Source organism: Haliotis rufescens, unplaced genomic scaffold (genome assembly GCF_023055435.1).
Source record: "Haliotis rufescens isolate VD_foot unplaced genomic scaffold, xgHalRufe1.0.p SCAF_13, whole genome shotgun sequence".
NCBI classification, from domain to species: domain Eukaryota; kingdom Metazoa; phylum Mollusca; class Gastropoda; order Lepetellida; family Haliotidae; genus Haliotis; species Haliotis rufescens.
Window position 1 is genome coordinate 35905055 of NW_025963813.1, and position 19094 is coordinate 35924148.

A 19094-nucleotide genomic window follows, 5' to 3' on the forward strand; every position below is an offset into this window, starting at 1 on the left:
CCTCAACCAGGGGTGTAGCTAGGGGACATGGGGACATAGTGACCTCAACCAGGGGTATAGCTAGGGGACATAGGGACATAGTGACCTCAACCAGGGGTGTAGCTAGGGGACATGGGGACATAGTGACCTCAACCAGGGGTATAGCTAGGGGACAAAGGGACATAGTGACCTCAACCAGGGGTGTAGCTTAGGGAAATAGGGATCTCAGCCCGGGATGTAGCTTGGGGAAAGAGGGACCTCAGCCAGGGGTGTAGCTTGGGGAAATACTCAACCAGGGATGTAGCTTAGGGACATAGGGACCTCAACCAGGGGTATAGCTTGGGGAAATATGGAAATAGGGACCTGAGCCAGGGGACACAGGGACCTGAGCCAGGGTTGTAGCTTGGGATAATAGGGACCTCAGCCAGGGGTATAGCTTGGGGAAATACTCAACCAGGGGTGAAGCTTGGGTAAATAGGGACACAGGGACCTCAACCAGGGGTATAGCTTGGGGAAATATGGACATAGGGACCTCAGCCAGGGTTGTAGCTTGGGGAAATAGGGACCTCAGCCAGGGGTATAGCTTGGGGAAATACTCAACCAGGGGTGAAGCTTGGGTAAATAGGGACATTGGGACCTCAACCAGGGGTGAAGCTTGGGGAAGTAGGGACCTCAACCAGAGGTATAGCTTTGGGAAATGGGGAAATAGGGACCTCAGCCAGGGGACATAGGGACACAGGGACCTCAGCCAAGGATGTAGCTTGGGGAAATAGTGACATAGGGACCTCAGCCAGGGTGTAGCTAGGGTAAATAGTGACATAGGGACCTCAGCCAGGTTGTAGCTAGGGGAAATAGTGACATAGGGACCTCAGCCAGGTTGTAGCTAGGGGAAATAGTGACATAGGGACCTCAGCCAGGTTGTAGCTAGTGGAAATAGTGACATAGGGACCTCAGCCAGGGTGTAGCTAGGGGAAATAGTGACATAGGGACCTCAGCCAGGGTGTAGCTAGGCGAAATAGTGACATAGGGACCTCAGCCAGGTTGTAGCTAGGGGAAATAGTGACATAGGGACCTCAGCCAGGGTGTAGCTAGGGGAAATAGTGACATAGGGACCTCAGCCAGGGTGTAGCTAGGCGAAATAGTGACATAGGGACCTCAGCCAGGTTGTAGCTAGGGGAAATAGTGACATAGGGACCTCAGCCAGGGTTTAGCTAGGGGAAATAGTGACATAGGGACCTCAGCCAGGTTGTAGCTAGTGGAAATAGTGACATAGGGACCTCAGCCAGGTTGTAGCTAGGGGAAATAGTGACATAGGGACCTCAGCCAGGGTTTAGCTAGGGGAAATAGTGACATAGGGACCTCAGCCAGGGGTGTAGCTAGGCGAAATTGGGACTCAAGGAAATGCAGGCAAACACTTATAATGCTTGTCTAACACAAGCTGGGGCGACAATATGTATCTAATACAGGATATCACAAAGCTAACAGTTTGATCGCTATGATCAAACCCATATATCCTCAGAAACTAGTTCAACAAGCAACCCAAAATATCAAACTAACTCATTAATGACAAGTTTCACACTGGTAGCTGGGTCAACCTCGCAGGACGATGTAACTATAACAAACAAAAAATACACTTTGTATTTCTTTTATTCTATTTTTGTAACATATCAAAGTGTCAACAGTGGTACACCTGTATACACTGGAACTCTGATATATACACTGGTACATACACCGATATATATACACTGTGAACTATCAATACTGTTTGAAATATATAACTGTTGCTTGGTGATATGAGACAAATACTGATTCCCTATAATGTAGTATATATACTCCCTATAATATGTTTAAACAAAGATAAAACATCGTCCAGTCAACTTCAGTGTATGCATGACCAGATCGTTTAATACGAGTATCTAAATACATTTTGCCAGGGCTACGGTCAAACTTTTCCCAATCGGACAGTTTGTACCTATCTCTTGATTTCTACAGCGGGTACCCGGTAGGGTGGGTAATAGGGGTGTGGGTTCCCCCTAGTAAATTTGGTCTCGTCCCAGCCCTAATACAGACACTTATCAACAGGTTTGATTCATTTCTTCATATATATTGGCATCAAATGACAGATATGTGAGGAGTACCTAATTTCATCAATGTTTCTGTCACAATGAGAATTGTGTTATACTAGATAACATTCTCAGATCAACAGTTAAATCAACTTGTACTGTTTTACATTATAGATGCCTCATGAGATCAAGTTGTTTACTTAACAATTATTTCCATCTCTTTCCACTAAAAGGGGCGGTCGGGTAGCCTAGTGGTTAAAGCATTCGTTCGTCACGTCGAAGACCCGGGTTCGATTCAATGGGTACAATGTGTGTAGCCAACTTCTGGTGTTCCCCGCCATGATATTGCTGGAATATTGCTTAAAGTGGCGTAAAACCAAACTCACTCATTCACTTTCCACTAAAAACTAATACTGCTAACTAACAGTCACTTCCAAAGAATTAGAAAACAATTTTTAAAAAATGGATAAAAGTGTTTGGATTATAAACACAAACAGCAGTAGAGGGCAGTCATATGAAAACAGATTCGTTTGTTTGTTTGTTTGTTGCTTAATGCTGCAATCAGCAATATTCCAGCAACATGATGGTGGTCTGTAATTAATCAAATCTGGACCAGACAATTCAGTGCTTGACATCATTAGCATTGATCCGCACATTTGGGATACAATGACATGAGAAGGTGTTTACACACGACTGACTACAACCAGGCCATAACACACGCCAATTTGACTTTTATTCAGGTGAGCTAACACACTTGACACAACCCAGGTTTAAACTGGATTCAAGTGTATATTGAAGACAATGAACATCAACATCAGTCGGAGGCCTGCACTGGGTTGCCGATGTCGTCGTCGCTCCTGCAGAGTCCAGGGAAGAAGTAGAGGGATTTCCGCAACGTCGTCACACACTGAGACACTTGCATCACGTTGCCACGGGTAACCAGGAGATTAACCTGTCAAGAGGTTGCATAGACTTGTTAGTCCAGTCAAAATATAACTCCATAATTTCACTTTTATAGTCAGTTAATTCCCCTGCCTTGGGAAGATGAGCTTTTGTTTACATATAATGTCCAATATGTTTGCAGGCTCATGGTTTCTTGTCTAAACATTTGGATTACCTGTTTCCCAATTCAATTTGTTACCCGCTTAGAGTGAGTGAGTGAGTTGGGTTTAACGCAGCTTTTAACAGTATTCCAGTTATATCACGGCGTGTCAGCTTAATGTGGGAGGAAAGCCCGAACTGATGCAGGTCTCAGACGTTTACCACTTCGGTGAAACCCACAAGCACGGGTATGGTGCTGACAAACCTAGAAACATAATCGGGGCGAACCGGGATTCGAACCCACAATCATAGGTTTCTGGCGTGCCCAAGGGATGCAACTCTGCACAGCGAATCGCAGCGCCTTAGACGACTGGGCCACCCGTGCCCCTGTTACCTGCTTAGAAAATAATGTTGACAAAATCAGGAAACTCCGATATCTCAGAGAGGGACCCAAGACCTCGACCTACAACTTACCTTAGTCATCATGTCGGACAGGTCCTTCCGGTAGGCGAAGCGCTGGAAGATGTAGGTGATGGCCTGGACAAACCATGTCCCTCGCCGCGTGTTGCGGTACGACATGTACTCTGGAAGTGTGAGATGTACCATTACGACTTAGATATAGATATGTGGGTGGGCGGGTTGGTTGGTGAGTGAGTGAGTGGGTATGAGGGTAGGTGAGTGAGTGAGTGAGTGAGTCGGTGGGTGGGTATGAGGGTAGGTGAGTGAGTGAGTGAGTGGGTGGGTATGAGGGTAGGTGAGTGAGTGAGTGAGTGAGTGAGTCGGTGGGTGGGTATGAGGGTAGGTGAGTGAGTGAGTGAGTGAGTCGGTGGGTGGGTATGAGGGTAGGTGAGTGAGTGAGTGAGTGGGTGGGTGGGTATGAGGGTAGGTGAGTGAGTGAGTGAGTGAGTGAGTGAGTTGGGCTTAACACTGCTTTTAACAGTATTCCAGTTATATCCCAGTGTGTCAGCTTAATGTGGGAGGAAAGCCCGAAGTGATACAGGTCTCAGACGTTTACCACTTCAGTGAAACCCACGAGCACGGGTATGGTGCTGACAAACCTAGAAACATAATTGGGGCGAACAGGGATTCGAACCCACAATCATAGGTTTCTGGCGTGCCCAAGGGGCGCAACTCTGCACAGCAAATCGCGGCGCCTTAGACGACTGGGCCACCCGTGCTCCAACATTCAGCTGCAGAAAACTGAACATTTGGTAATTCCGTAATTGGTACCGATACTACTGATACTAAAAATAATGACAGTAGCTCAGTGACGCCTCACAAAGTCTATGCCAGCATTCATATCCAAATATGGTCTGTACGAATATTGACAACTTGATAATTGTCCACTGCAATATCTAATCTGCAACAACAAAATTCTTTTTAAATATCGTAATATATTTGATTTAACCATTTCTACCTTATAATGGAGACACACAAATTCAGCAAATTTCGATCAACCAATTCAAGAGAAAAGAAAAAACATGTTTTTGAAAAATCGTCTGTGTTTAGCAAAGTAAAACGCCTTTCGTGTAGCCTTCATCTTGTCATTATTATGCACAGGTTCAGCTGTCTTTGCCTTTTGGTTCCTGAGAATGTTGAACACGACATTAGCTCAAGAACACGTAATCTAGCAAGTACTTTCTACAATCTTACAAATTAATACCATGGGATTGGGAATCGGAACTTTGTATTTCCATTATAGGGCACCTCTATGAACAGAGTCAAAATCAAACTTGTTGCCATGGAAACAGAAAAAAATATAAATTCTAAACACCCCTAAGTAACTAAAGGCATCATTTGACAAACTGGTCTTTGTGTACGTAAAGTGTCATGAACGAATACCTATTACTTTTTGAGATATGGTCCAGACAAACGCACTTGTCCAGACAAACTTGTTGTCATGGAAACTGGAATTTAAAAAAAAAATATCCTTCCTAGCAAAAGGCACCACTTCAGCCCTTAATTAATACATGTACCAAGTTTGGATGAAAAATGTTGAGTAGTTTTTTTGTTCGGAAACGACACCTACCTCTGTTTCAGCTAAGTCTAACATGTTTCCGTGGAAACATGGAAAAATCAAAATTTGAAAAATCCCTGAATAATATAGGGCACAACATCAGCCCTTGGTTAACACATGTACCAGGTTTGGATGAAAAGTATTTCAGTTTTCAAATTGTGCTCTGGAAACGACACCACTCTTGAGACTAAGTCCAAACTGTTTCCATTGAAATGGAGAAAAGTCAAAATGCCAAAAATCTGCAAATACTAAAGGGCACCATTTTAGGATCTGTTTGGTACATCTGGCAAGTTTTGTTGAAAGATATTGAACAATTTTTTAGTTGTGCTTCGGATGGATGAACAGACAGACAGACAGACAGAGAGACGAGGCATCATATGCCAGGGGGATAAAAAGTCTACTTTCAGTACCACTCTCCTACCCAGAGTTCCATGCGGCCGGGAGCCAGCTAGCATAGTACCTCTGCCACAGGCCAGCGCCATGTGACGATTCATCACATCTTTCACAGTCCATTCAAGATATTGCACATGCTTTTCATCCGTTTCATGTTTGACAAGTCTACACATTTTCATAAACAAATGGCAAAGAATGGTTAACTTTCATTGAGAAAGTATGCAAATTCGTAAAAATCTACTTGTTTTTGCGTAGTTATCCTATGTTTACACTGGTTTTACGGCTCCACGTGCTGTCATCGAAGCCCAATGGAGAGCTAGCGACACAGTCACTTTGATGCATAAATATATATTGTCATGCAACTCACTGTCGCAGTTGTAGTAGCATATCTATATAGTTATGCAAAACAATATGTAAAGCGCCCCCCAAATACTTGCATTAGTCCGTTCTATACTGATTTCTGAAAAAGCGCGTTTGTTTACAAACAAGAGAAAAGTCCGGTCACGTGATATGCAAATTAGCCTGTGGCAGTGGTGTTATGCTGAGTCACCAGTGTTTCAGTACCTGGGGTAGTTGCAAATGCCACAAAGACATCCGCTCCTTTGGGCACCCTTGTCTCTGAGCATGCGTCTGCCACGGTATCACTGGGCTGGGAAATCGCCACACCCTTCAAGGACTTCACCACGCCCTCCATGTTTTTGTTCTGTTCTCTCAGTCTGATGTCGCCGTGTGCTGGGTCCTCCTGCTGGTCGGGGGGGAGGGCCACGCCCATGTCACACTTGTCTGCAGCACAGGGAGAGTTGAGGTTATTCCGGCTTAAGGAGGGTTAGCTTACTGGTTAAAGAGTTTGCTCGGCACTCCTGGGTGTGTGTCAAAGTTGATTCATAGAATACTGGAAATAACCACAATGATAAGCAGTGACCGAAAGGAAAAGTCTGTCTGTTTCAGATATCCCAGCCATCTTCCCGAGGCAAGTGAGTTAACTGAACTTGCCGAACTAGGCTGGTATTATGGAGTTACATTTTGGCTGGACTAACGAGTCTATGCATAGTCCAATCAAAATCGCGCACCGAAATCGAAATCCGGTTCGTAAAGTGTCATGCGGATTTCCGTCGACTGCAGGATTTGCAAAACATGTGCACCGCTAACTCATTGTCAACAGATATTTTCAAAATCTTTTCATGCTTTTAATCAAGGTGCTCCGTTACTTGATGCACTTTGCAATGTAAGACTCGTTTTATCACCATATAGATCTTGATTATCAATCAGATCATCTTGACTGGGCGCCACCGTTTTGTTTGAAGCAAATGCAAGTGATATGAGAGGTTGAATCTGATTGGTCAATAGGAGAGGCATAGAAAGGACATAACTCGTAATAGCCACTGGTGGCGCAACGATTGAGCCCAGGAATTCCAGCCTAGTTCGGCAAGGGTGGAAACTGGACTTTTAAAGTCAGTTAACTCTCTTGCCTCGGAAAGATGCCCCCCCCCCCCCCCCCCCACTGACGATCAAATGGTCGGTTCGCATTTATTATAAAAGTCCAGTTTCCACCCTTGCCGAACAAGGCTGGAATTCCTTGGCTCGATCGTAGTGCCACCAGTGGCTATTACCAGTTATGTCCCTTCTAAGCCTCTCCTATGAACCAATCAGATTCCACCTCTCGTATCACTTGCATTTGCTTCAAACAAAAGGCGGTGCCAAGTCAGGATTATCTGCTCGATAATCAAGCTCTATTTTGTGATAAAACGTCAAATCACATGAGCACCTTGTTTAAAAACATGAAAAGAGTTTGAAAATATCTGTTGACAATGAGTTGGCGACCGCGGTGTACATGTTTTGCAAATCCTGCAATCAACCGAAATCTGCATGACAGTTTACGAACCGGATTTCGATTTTCGTTGCACGATTTTAATTGGACTATGCATAGACTCGTTAGTCCAGCCAAATTGAAACTCCATAATACCAACCAAGTTCGGCAAGGGTGGAAACTGGACTTTTATAGTCAGTTAACAAACTTGCCTCGGGAAGATGGTGAATCTCCAGGTATTGCTAATGAGTGAGTGAGTGAATGAATATGGTTATACGGTTTTTAGCAACATTCCAGCAATATCACGGCGGGGGACACCAGAAATGGGCTTCACACATTGTACCCATGTTTGGAATCGAACCCGGGTCTTCGGCGTGACGAGCAAATGCTTTAACCAATAGGCTACCCGACCGCCCCGTATTGCTAATGAACATACAGAGGATATTATCTGAAAATGGGGGAAGTGCTGCTGCTTGAACATACTTCCCCGACATGCCTGGATAAAAAACAGCTTGGGTTTTCCTGCTAGTTGTTTGCAGTTCTCGTTGTCGAAGAGCGTCGTGATTTCCATGATGTCTGCCACTTGTCCATCGACGCCGTACACTCCCCCGCCCGAGCCGTGGGACAAGAGGAAGCAGATGAAACACTCCTGCTGGCCTTGCTGCATGGTGTCCCGTACCTTCCTCACTGCCTTCAGGATCCCCTGCATTCAAATATTGATAATGTTTGTTTGTTTTTTTACGCCACACTCAGCACTATTCCAGCTACCGTATTCGACGTAATAAGCGGCCCATTCTAATAAGCGCCCACGGCGATATTTGCTAACATATTGGCTAGTGAACAATCCCAATTAGCACCCCTTCCGATTGATCAATGTAGACAAGACTTATTTATTCGCGTATAATACGCACTCGTGTGTTATATGCACCGTTAATTATTGGCAATTAAATTCTGGAAAAATATATCTGTTGTATATAAACATTTCAGGCTGTCAGCATAAACCACAAAATTTATCCTTTAACTCTGTTTTTTTTCACCAAAATAATATTCTAATAAGAGCCCCCTATTTCTCATTTTGAGAGCACCCTGGGCGTTTATTACGTTGAATACGGTATATGACGGCGGTCTGTAAATAAGACCAGATGGACCAGACAATCCAGTGATTGACGTCATGCACATCGATCCACGCAATTCGAATATGATGACTGCATCAACCGAGTCAGCGAGCCTGACCACCTGATCCCGTTAGTCGCCTCTTACGACAAGCATAGTCGCCTCTTACAACCAGCATGGGTTGCTGAAGACCTATTCTAACCCATATTGATAATGAACAGTAGGTGGGGGAGCGAGTGAGGTTTAATGCTGTCTTGAACAGTATTTTAGTTATATCACAGCGTGTCTGGTTGATGGGGGAGGAAAACCTGAAGTGATGCAGATCTCGGATGTTTACCACCTTTGTAAAAGCCACGAGTACGGGTATAATGCTGACAAACCTAGAAACATAATCGGGGTGAGGGGCGGTCGGGTAGCCTAGTGGTTAAAGCGTTCGCTTGTCACGCCGAAGAACCGGGTTCGATTCCCGACATCGGTACAATGTGTGAAGCCCATTTCTGGTGCCCCCCGCCGTAATATGGCTGGAATATTGCTAAAAGCGGCGTAAAACCATACTCACTCATTCACTCACTAATCGGGGTGAACTGGGATAACCCCAGTTCCCTACAAATCATTAAACCCCAACACAACCATGAAGTCACTGATTACCATTGTGCTATTATCATAATTATCCCTAAAATGTTACATTTATCATGACTAGTTTATTTAAGAAATAAATGACGAGTTGGACAAATAATAACAACAATAATATCAACTCCCACTCGTCGTTTCTTTTTTCATATGGGATATCAATATTAGGCACAGTCTCTTTAAATATGTTGATGAAATGTACATGCTTTAAAATATTTACTCATATTTTAATAATGATGTCTCTGATTTTGGAGAAATGTTATGCACAGGTGGGTATTTGCTGCATATTCTCACAATCCTCACATAGATTACCTGTACCTTTTCTCACAATTCCAATTGTCATATCTCTCCCACTTTTGGATGCCATCGTTAGGCCATCACGTTTATCTGTGTTGCCCAGCTACAACTATGGGGAACAACTCACTAGACACTCCCCTCAAAAACATTTTCCAATATGCGACATCATCAAATTGCAAGCGCATGTTCGAATCTCCAAAAATGACGTAATGATAGAACAATGTTTTATTGTGAAATAAATCGCACTTTGTTTTTCAATGTACTTTGCGAGTTATTGGTAGCTTTCTCATATACATGATTATCTCATATCAAACTTACTTCTTTTGTTTCATTCTTATAAATGATAGTTTGGAAATGCATCTGTTTAAATAACACATCCAAAGATGTGGTGTCAGTTTCTGATCCTTTCCGGTCATCCAGTTTTTCCTTATTCGCTCTGGCTTGTGAGAAGTCTTCATTGCTGATAATCAAAACCATGCCTCTCGGGTTCCTCTGCATACTGTACACCTGTATGTAACAATAAACACCACCTGTATGTAACAATAACCACCACCTGTATGTAACAATAAACACCACCTGTATGTAACAATAAACACCTGCATGTAACAATACACACCACCTATTAATAACAATAAACATACCTGTATGTAACAATAAACACATGTATGTAACAATGAACACCACCTGTATGTAACAATAAATACCACCTGTATGTATCAATAAATACCACCTGTATGTATCAATAAACACCACCTGTATGTAACAATATACATTAAACACCACCTGATTGTAACAATAAACACCTGCATGTAACAATACACCCCACCTATAAATAACAATAAACACCACCTGTATGTAACAATAAACACCATTTGTATGTAACAATAAATACCACCTGTATGTAGCAATGAACACCACCTGTATGTAACAATATACAATAAACACCACCTGTATGTACCAATAAACACCACCTGTATGTACCAATAAACACCACCTGTATGTAACAATAAACACCACCTGTATGTATCGAAAAACACCACCTGTATGTAACATTAAACACCTGTATGTAACAATAAACAACACCTCTATGTAACAATAAACACCTCTATGTAACAATAAACAACACTGTTGTAGAACAAGATATATATACCACTCAAGTCCTTCTGCACACTGTACACTTGTATGTAACAATAAACACCACCTGTATGTACCAATAAACACCACCTGTATGTAACATTAAACACCTGTATGTAACAATAAACAACACCTCTATGTAACAATAAACACCTCTATGTAACAATAAACAACACTGTTGTAGAACTAGATATATATACCACTCAAGTCCTTCTGCACACTGTACACTTGTATGTAACAATAAACACCACCTGTATGTACCAATAAACACCACCTGTATGTAACATTAAACACCTGTATGTAACAATAAACAACACCTCTATGTAACAATAATCACCTCTATGTAACAATAAACAACACTGTTATAGAACTAGATATATATACCACTCAAGTCCTTCTGCACACTGTACACTTGTATGTAACAATAAACACCACCTGTATGTAACAATAAACACCACCTATATGTATTGATAAACATCACCTGTATGTAACATTAAACACCTGTATGTAACAATAAACAACACCTCTATGTAACAATAAACAATACCTCTATGTAACAATAAACACACACTGTTGTAGAACTAGATATATACAACTAGACAATATTCAACAGTTTAGTGAGAGTTCAACAGTTTAGAGAGTATTCGACAGTTTAGTCAGTATTCGTCAGTTTAGTCACTATTCAATAGTTGAGACAATATTCAACAGTTAAGTCAGTATTCAACAGTTTGGTCTGTATTCAACAGTTAAGACAATATTCAACAGTTTAGCCAGTATTCAACAGTTTAGACAGTATTCAACAGTTTAGACAATATTCAACAGTTTAGTGAGTATTCAACAGTTTAGACAGTATTCAACAGTTGAGACAGTATTCGACAGTGTAGTCACTATTCAACAGTTTAGTCAGTATTTAACAGTTTAGTCAGTATTCGTCAGTTTAGTCACTATTCAATAGTTTAGACAATATTCAACAGTTTAGTCAGTACTCAACAGTTTGGTCTGTATTCAACAGTTTAGTCAGTATTTAACAGTTTGGTTAGTATTCAACAGTTTAGTCAGTATTCAACAATTTAGTCAGTATTCAACAGTTTAGTCAGTATTTAACAGTTTAGTCAGTATTCAACAATTTAGACAATATTCAACAGTCTAGTCAGTATTTAACAGTTTAGTCAGTATTCAACAGTTTAGTGAGCATGCAACAGTTTAGACAGTATTAGACAGTTTAGACAACATTCAACAGTTTAGTCAGTGTGTAACAGATTAGTCAGTATTCAATAATTTAGTCAGTATTCAACAGTTTAGTCAGTATTCAACAGCTAAGAGTGTTCAACAATTTAGTCAGTATTCAACAATTTAGTCTGTATTCAACATTTAGTCAGTATTCAACAGTCTTGACAATATTCAACAGTTTTGACAATATTCAACAGTTTAGTCAGTATTCAACAGTTACGGGTAAGTCAGTATTCAACAGTTTAGTCAATATTCAACAGTTTAACCAGTTTATCAGTATTCAACACTTTAAACAGTTTATCAGTATTCACAGTTTAGTCAGTATTCAACAACTTAAGGGGCGGTCGGGTAGCCTAGTGGTTAAAGCGTTCGCTCGTCATGCCGAAGACCCGGGTTCAATTCCCGACATGGGTACAATGTGTGAAGCCCATTTCTGGTGTCCCCCGCCGTGATATTGCTGGAATATTGCTAAAAGCGGCGTAAAACCATATTTACTCACTCACTCACTCAACAACTTAACCAGTGTAGTCAGTATTCAACAGTTAAGTCAATATTCAACAGTTTAACCAGTTTATCAGTATTCAACACTTTAAACAGTTTATCAGTATTCACAGTTTAGTCAGTATTCAACAACTTAACCAGTGTAGTCAGTATTCCACAGTTAAACATACAAAGTTTCACAATATTCTGTTTCCTGGGATGTGGTTTCGGTGCACGAGGTACGTACAGTACTCCTGGGCTCGGACGACTTCCTAAAATTGTTCTTCATGTTTACATCTTCCTTGACCTCTTGAACATTGACCACCAGGGGGTTGTAATTCTCGTCAGGCCATCCTGAAGACATAAACCCCACATCAGCCATTGTGTATTCTGTGTACATGTATTGTCTAATTATGGACAGGTACCCTTGCTTTTGCCTTTAGTCTGTGTTTGTGTTGGCTATAGCTTGCATTGTCCCCATCATGCAGATCTTTGAGAACCTTTCCCCTGTGAATAACTCAGCTCTGTAATTTATGAATAATAATCTGCATGCAAAGCAATCTCATTAAAGTCAGATCTTAGTTCTCGCTACCGCTAAACAAAGATCTGAGGACATCCCATTAGGGGTCACGTCAGAACGACCTTTCATCCGACCAATCAGAGCGTCGGGGGCCAGATCATGAAAGTAACAATCGGAATGTTATTTCGATTCATGCAACCTCCAAAACTTTAAAACGGGCTATTCCGAATGACAATTATGGGTTTAACGACTGAATCCTTACAATCTAGACCACATATTTGCCATTCCAGAATGTTCTTTTTTTCGGGTTTAATTTTTTAATCGAGAATTTGTCAAAATATGTTTTGAAGCGTAGTCCCCAATTTGAATTTAGTGCCTTAAAAAACGAGAAAGCTGCGTTCTGATTAGCTAATGTCGACTTCTTGTCAGTCCTTCCATTGGTCGGTCAAAATTCGCGCAAGGTCGGTCTGACGTGACCCATAAGGGGATGTCCTTAGATCTTTGTTTAGCGATAGCGAGAACTAAGATCTGATTATAATGAGATTGCATGCAAAGTAGTGTTGACTTTACTGTTTTCCCCACAATGCAATTTCATCTGTTGATTTTTTTACTGTAACAAAATAACACAAAATAACACAATCTGATTCTCCTTTGGGGTGTGGATCTCTGGGTTCGTCTGTTGTTCCCGTCTGAGGTCCGGTTCCCCACAAGGGTACAATATATATGTCAGAGCTCCAGGGCCCCGTTCCACAAAGCGATCTTAGGGCTAAGTTGATTGTAACTCACTAAGTATGCGATCTTAAATTTTTGTTACGATCAGCCGCCCGTTCCACAAAGCAATCTTAACTAAGAGAGTTGTAAGTTAAGATCAAAATGCTAAGTTGCCCCGGACCAACTTAGGATTGCTAAAATCGATCTTAAATATTGTACCATAACAACAAAGATGGCGACTTTTATTATGATGTGCAAGGAAATGCGTCGTCTGCTAAACATGACCAAAGGAGGCCACTCCAAGGAAAAATTTCGTATCTTTATGGCTGAAGATTCCGATCTTTGTAAAGATCGGCTACTTAAGAACTTGTAAAGTTACAATCACCCTAAGATCGCTTTGTGGAACGGTTGTAAACTTTAGCTAAGACAATTTTAGAATCGACGTAAGTCTCTAAGATTGATTGTAGTTATGATCGCTTTGTGGAACGGAGCCCTGATAAGCTTTTGGTATTGTGGGTATTTTACCCATGCATTTTAAAATCATTCGGTATCGGTAACTCTATCTGCGTATTCAAATTTCTGTTACCCACTAGTTTTTACACATGTGGGTATTTAAGTTAAATATTTTAAAACACTATTCATCTAGTCCCTGCAAACTGGTGTCGTGTGGGTTCGAGAGCTTTATAGGACTAAAAAATACCACGATACTTCAAAAAGAAAGTGTGATGGCAAATGATCATGATGTAACTGTCATCGTGGAGTTTGGCAAGGTTGAAGGAATGCCTGTTTATAATTTAAAAATAAGTTGCAGATTTGCTAATCGAATACGCAGGGTTACTTCACAATATTTTGATGATACGCACAAGTTTTATTTTTGTAGCGTATCTGTAATGTTCGTTGCGTATTTGATACGCTTGGATTATATTTTACTGTGTATTTCTGCATTTCTGATGCGTATTTAACGCAGATACGCAGCTTATCTGGAGCTCTGTATGTGAAACCCATTTCTAGTGCCCCCTGCCCCCCACCTCTCACTCAGTCCTATTGGGAGAGGGCCGCCTCCGTGGTCTTGTGGTAGAGCGTCCGCCCGGAGAGGAAGGTCCTGGGTTCGATCCCTGACCGCGTCATACCAAAAGACGTTAAAAGATGGTACTTGTTGTTACCCTGTCTGGCGCTCGGCATTAAGGGGCTAAAATAAGGACTGGTCGGCTCGGAGTCAGTATACTGTGTCTGAGTGGGGTGTTCATGTTAAACTGCAGCATGGTATCTCAGTGAGCTAGCACTATAAATCGGCATCGGTCCGGACTAGCACAAGCAGCCACAAAAACACACACACACGTGCATGCATGTCGCTATATAAGTGCAATAATCTTGGACGCGACGTTAAACGCAATTTCACCTCACCTATTGGGAGAGACTTTTTACATACCAGCCGGGAGGTCGTCGTCGAGTTGGTCGTCTGGGTGATATGTCGCCTCCATACTAAGGTGGGACTCCTGGACTGGACGATGGGCTTGGAGCCGTTTTTGTTCCCGTGCTATCCGTGCTTTAGATTCTTCTGGTTTCAGAATATCAGCCATGTGTCCCATGTGCGACTCGATGAGGGCTTGGTAAAACTCTTCGAATGCTGTCGGACCCCTTCGTGGCAAACAGTCTAGCAGTTCTCTTTTCACCTCAGTCGGGTTGCCTGCATACTGGAGGTACATGTGTATTGAATTTCAGACATGTCACGTTTAACTTAAACGGATGAGCAATGGATCTTCCTTCCTCCTCCCTAAGATAACCAATGACGTCCCCACTTTAGGCTTACTGACATGTACTCAATCTTTTAACGTCTATTGGTATGACGCGGCCGGTTTAACGTGGGAGGACAAAAGAAGGAAATTACTGCTAGGTGCAGAGATCTGATGAACACACTTACAAGTATTTTGTCTTTAATAGCATTGGAGAACGTCCCCTTCTCCATCAGCCTGTCCATGATGCTCTCGACATCATACATCTCCCCCATCAGCTTTGTGCGGTTCACACGCAGGATATTCCGGTGCTTGTCCTCCATCGTTAGTCACTGTAACAGGAGAAGTGAGGTGAGGTGAAACGGGGTTTAACATTGCGTCCAAGATTATTGCACTTATATAGCGATGTGCATGCACGTGTGTGTGTTTTTGTGGCTGCTTGTACTAGTCCGGACTGATGCCGATTTATAGTGCTAGCTCACTGAGATACCATGCCGCAGTTTAACATGAACACCCCACTCAGACACAGTATACTGACTCCGAGCCGACGAGTCCTTTTTTTAGCCCTTTAATTCCGAGCGCCAGACAGGGTAACAACAAGTACCATCTTTAACGTCTTTTGGTATGCCTCGGTCGGGGATCGAACCCAGGACCTTCCGCTCTCCGGGCGGCGCTCTACCACTAGACCACATAGGCGGTGTGTAACAGGAGTGAGTGAGTTGGGTTTTAACGCCGTTGAACAGTATTCCAGTTATATCACGGCGTGTCAGCTTCATGTAGGAGTAAAGCCCGAAGTGATGCAGGTCTGAGACGTTTACCACTTCGGTAAAACCCACGAGCACAGGTTTGGTGCGGACAAACCTAGAAACATAATTGGGGAGAACCAAGATTCGAACCCACAACCATAGGTTTCTGGCGTGTCCAAGGGGCGCAACACTGCACAGCAAATTCCGGCACCTTAGACGACTGGGCCATCTTTGTCCCCCATTTAATATTAGGTAACTCAAAAAGTGTGCCTTTCATCTATTACAGAAGAATTTAAAGGTATATAAATGGCGACTTGACAATTAATAGCTAAGTTCTCTTAAGAGTAATAGACAATCTAATATCTGAGCATGCATGCGCAGATACCTGAACCAGTACCATGTGCCGATACCTTCTCACTGATATTTTGCAGGACCACATAGTGTGTCTTACATGAGCATTCATCACGGTGCCGGGGGCACGGGTGGCCCAGTCGTCTAAGGCGCCGCGATTCGCTGTGCAGAGTTGCGTCCCTTGGGCACGCCAGAAACCTATGATTGTGGGTTCGAATCCCGGTTCGCCCCAATTATGTTTCTAGGTTTGTCAGCACCATACCCGTGCTCGTGGGTTTCACCGAAGTGGTAAACGTCTGAGACCTACATCACTTCGGGCTTTCCTCCCACATTAAGCTGACACGCCGTGATATAACTGGAATACTGTTAAAAGCGGCGTTAAACCCAACTCACTCACTCTTCATGGTGCCTTAAATTCGGATGTATCCTGGAACTAAGTTTTCAGTTGAGGCAGTTTTGAACAACATTTCAGTGATTCCCCGATCAGAGGGGAGCTGTGTTCCTAGGTCTGATGGCAAGAAGACAACAAGAGTTTGACATCACAAACTAAATCTACAACTTGAGGGAATGGAAATTAGTTATAATTGAGATAAGCATTAGGATTCGTTTCGCATCACATTCAACATTTTTTTAACAGTATTTTGTTAGTTGTCCTGAAATGCTGACCAGAGAGGTTCTGTCTGTACATGGAAAGCCCAGATTAGATAGAGTGGTGGAGTTAAAGAAAGATAAGAAGTATTATCAGACTCTTCTATGCATCCCTTTGGCATAAATAAGTCAGGCTACAGAAGCACCTGATGACCTGTTGTGTGTAATAGTCAATCGTGAACAATAAATGGACTTGAGCAACTAATGTAACTTGTACTTTGAGTGAGCTGCATCATCCCCAGAACCAAGGAGTGGTAAGACGAAGTTGCCAAGGTATAAGGTATTGGTTGGTTGTTGGTTGGTTTGTTGTTTAACACCGCACTCAGCAATATTCCAGCTATATGACGGTGGTCTGTAAATAATCGAGTCTGGACCAGACAATCCAGTGATTGATATCATGTGCATCGATCCACGCAATTGGGATTTATGACATGCAACAACCAAGTCAGCAAGCCTGACCACCTGATCCCGTTAGTCGCCTTTTACGACAAGCATAGTCGCCTTTTACGGCAAGCATGGGTTGCTGAAGACCTATTCTACACCGGATCTTCACGGGTCTAGAAGGTATTACACCTTCAACACCTACAGTGACAGAGTGCATATCACTTACACAGTAGCCGTGATAGTTCCTTGAGCAGTTCGAGTAACAGTTACTTAATGACATAATGAGACAAAAGGTTTTTGCATAAATGTAGGTTTTCATGCCAGTTGGGTGGGTGGGTGGGTGAAGGAGGGGTGAGGATGGAAGGGGAGGGGGGTAGGAAAAGTGAATGAGTGTAGGTTATTTTACATCACTTTTACTGATATTTCAAATACTTTCAGCGGACACCAGAAATGGGCTTCACACATTGTACCGATGTGGGGAATTGAACCCGGACTTTAGGCACGATGAGCCGATACTTTAATGGCTCCACTGTCCAATCGCTATAATATTACTGTATACTACTGTACGTGTTTGTAGAGCGAATATGTACCGCTTTTTCATCTAGGGTCAAACTGGTCTCCTTTTCCCCATGCTCGTTTAAGGCCTGATCAAAATGGGTCAGAATCGGTAGGTCACAATGTCTGATCAGGTCAAATGAATGTCACCATATACCATCCACTAATTTGCCAGAGATAGAATACATTATCTACAGAACCCCCATACAAAGTGCAGCATTGCTGACACGCTTATCTTAACATTCAGTCGCAGTTTCATCTCAACAATAAAATGCCTTCTGCAGTGACACTGTATAGACTTTAGATAGTGGAGCGTCGGTAACAAGAAAGTGCAGCGTAGTGGAAGGTCCTTGAACCAGAACAATATTGGGTAAGACCCGTATTCCCCCCTTAAAAATATATATGACGAAAAGGATTGAGTGGCAATGTATACATAAAAATATTTTGGAGGGGTGATGTGGGTGGGACCAATGTATGATGTCCAGTAATGTCGCACGACGTCACGACGTGTCCGTCCGCCAACTTGGTGTGCAATGCCAGACACCATATACCGGTCAAATCGGTTTGTTCTCTGGAATTGCTGAATCAGATTCGTGCACCACCGTTACCCCACAATATACCGTAAATAGCTTGCATGTTATACACAAATGGCTACTGTACTGCCATATCCGGCTGCCATAGAAAAGGAAAATAAAACCCCATTGACACTGTCAGTTGAACTGTTGTGACGAGAACCTACCTGCAATAGAATGGTACGTTAGCGCGTCAGAACACATAAATGTCGGGTAGATCCATGCACTGAACGCTTGTCGACATTCTACAACACTACCTGTTCACGTGTTTATACAGCCTTACAACTTGCACGGTGAGTGCGGGTGTAATCTAGTGACTAGTGAACTGCAATCCTAATCCTTACTTTAAAGTTTTATCCGAAGCGAAACAAGGAAGTAAAGTCACGTGATCGGTTGCATTTGCGCCACCTGTCCAGTGATATGAGTCGTGAACACATGTCAGTATGGTCGACAGCCCCAAAGCGTTTGTAACATGCACTCTACCACCTGCACCAAAGTAACTCCTGTCTACGTCGAGGCAGGGAGTGCACTATAGGCCGTCTGGACGTTGTCATGGTAGCAGGACTGAGGGTGCCAACCCCGCCCTCTAGACCGAGCGAGTGAGTATGATTTTACGCCGCTTTTAGCAATATTCCATGATGTGGGTTTTAATCATAAAAGAGAGCTGAGATTTTTCCAAGTCGCAATTGA

The 19094-nt window shown here is 42.6% G+C and overlaps 1 protein-coding gene across 1 annotated transcript; it reads right to left on the reverse strand.

Moving 5' to 3' along the window:
- Positions 1-1610: 1610 nt before the first annotated feature.
- LOC124117732 (caspase-2-like) lies at positions 1611-18785 on the reverse strand. The gene is made up of 9 exons (XM_046479721.2): positions 18572-18785; positions 15337-15480; positions 14845-15109; positions 12432-12538; positions 9659-9847; positions 7784-8003; positions 6058-6276; positions 3558-3667; positions 1611-2994 (listed from the first exon to the last, which is right to left on the reverse strand). The coding sequence occupies exons 2-9, from the start codon at positions 15469-15471 to the stop codon at positions 2857-2859; spliced, it is 1383 nt and encodes a 460-aa protein (XP_046335677.2). The 5' UTR covers positions 15472-15480; positions 18572-18785; the 3' UTR covers positions 1611-2856.
- Between the last annotated feature and the right edge of the window lie 309 nt (positions 18786-19094).

Coding starts and splice junctions, on each gene's coding strand:
- LOC124117732 (XM_046479721.2), bottom strand. CDS start 15,471: ATGGAGGACAAGCACCGGAATATCCTGCGTGTGAACCGCACAAAGCTG. Junction 6,277..7,783: donor TATCCAGGCATGTCGGGGAA/GTATGTTCAAGC, acceptor CCTGTGCTGCAG/ACAAGTGTGACATGGGCGTG. Junction 2,995..3,557: donor TGTCCGACATGATGACTAAG/GTAAGTTGTAGG, acceptor ACCTCTTGACAG/GTTAATCTCCTGGTTACCCG.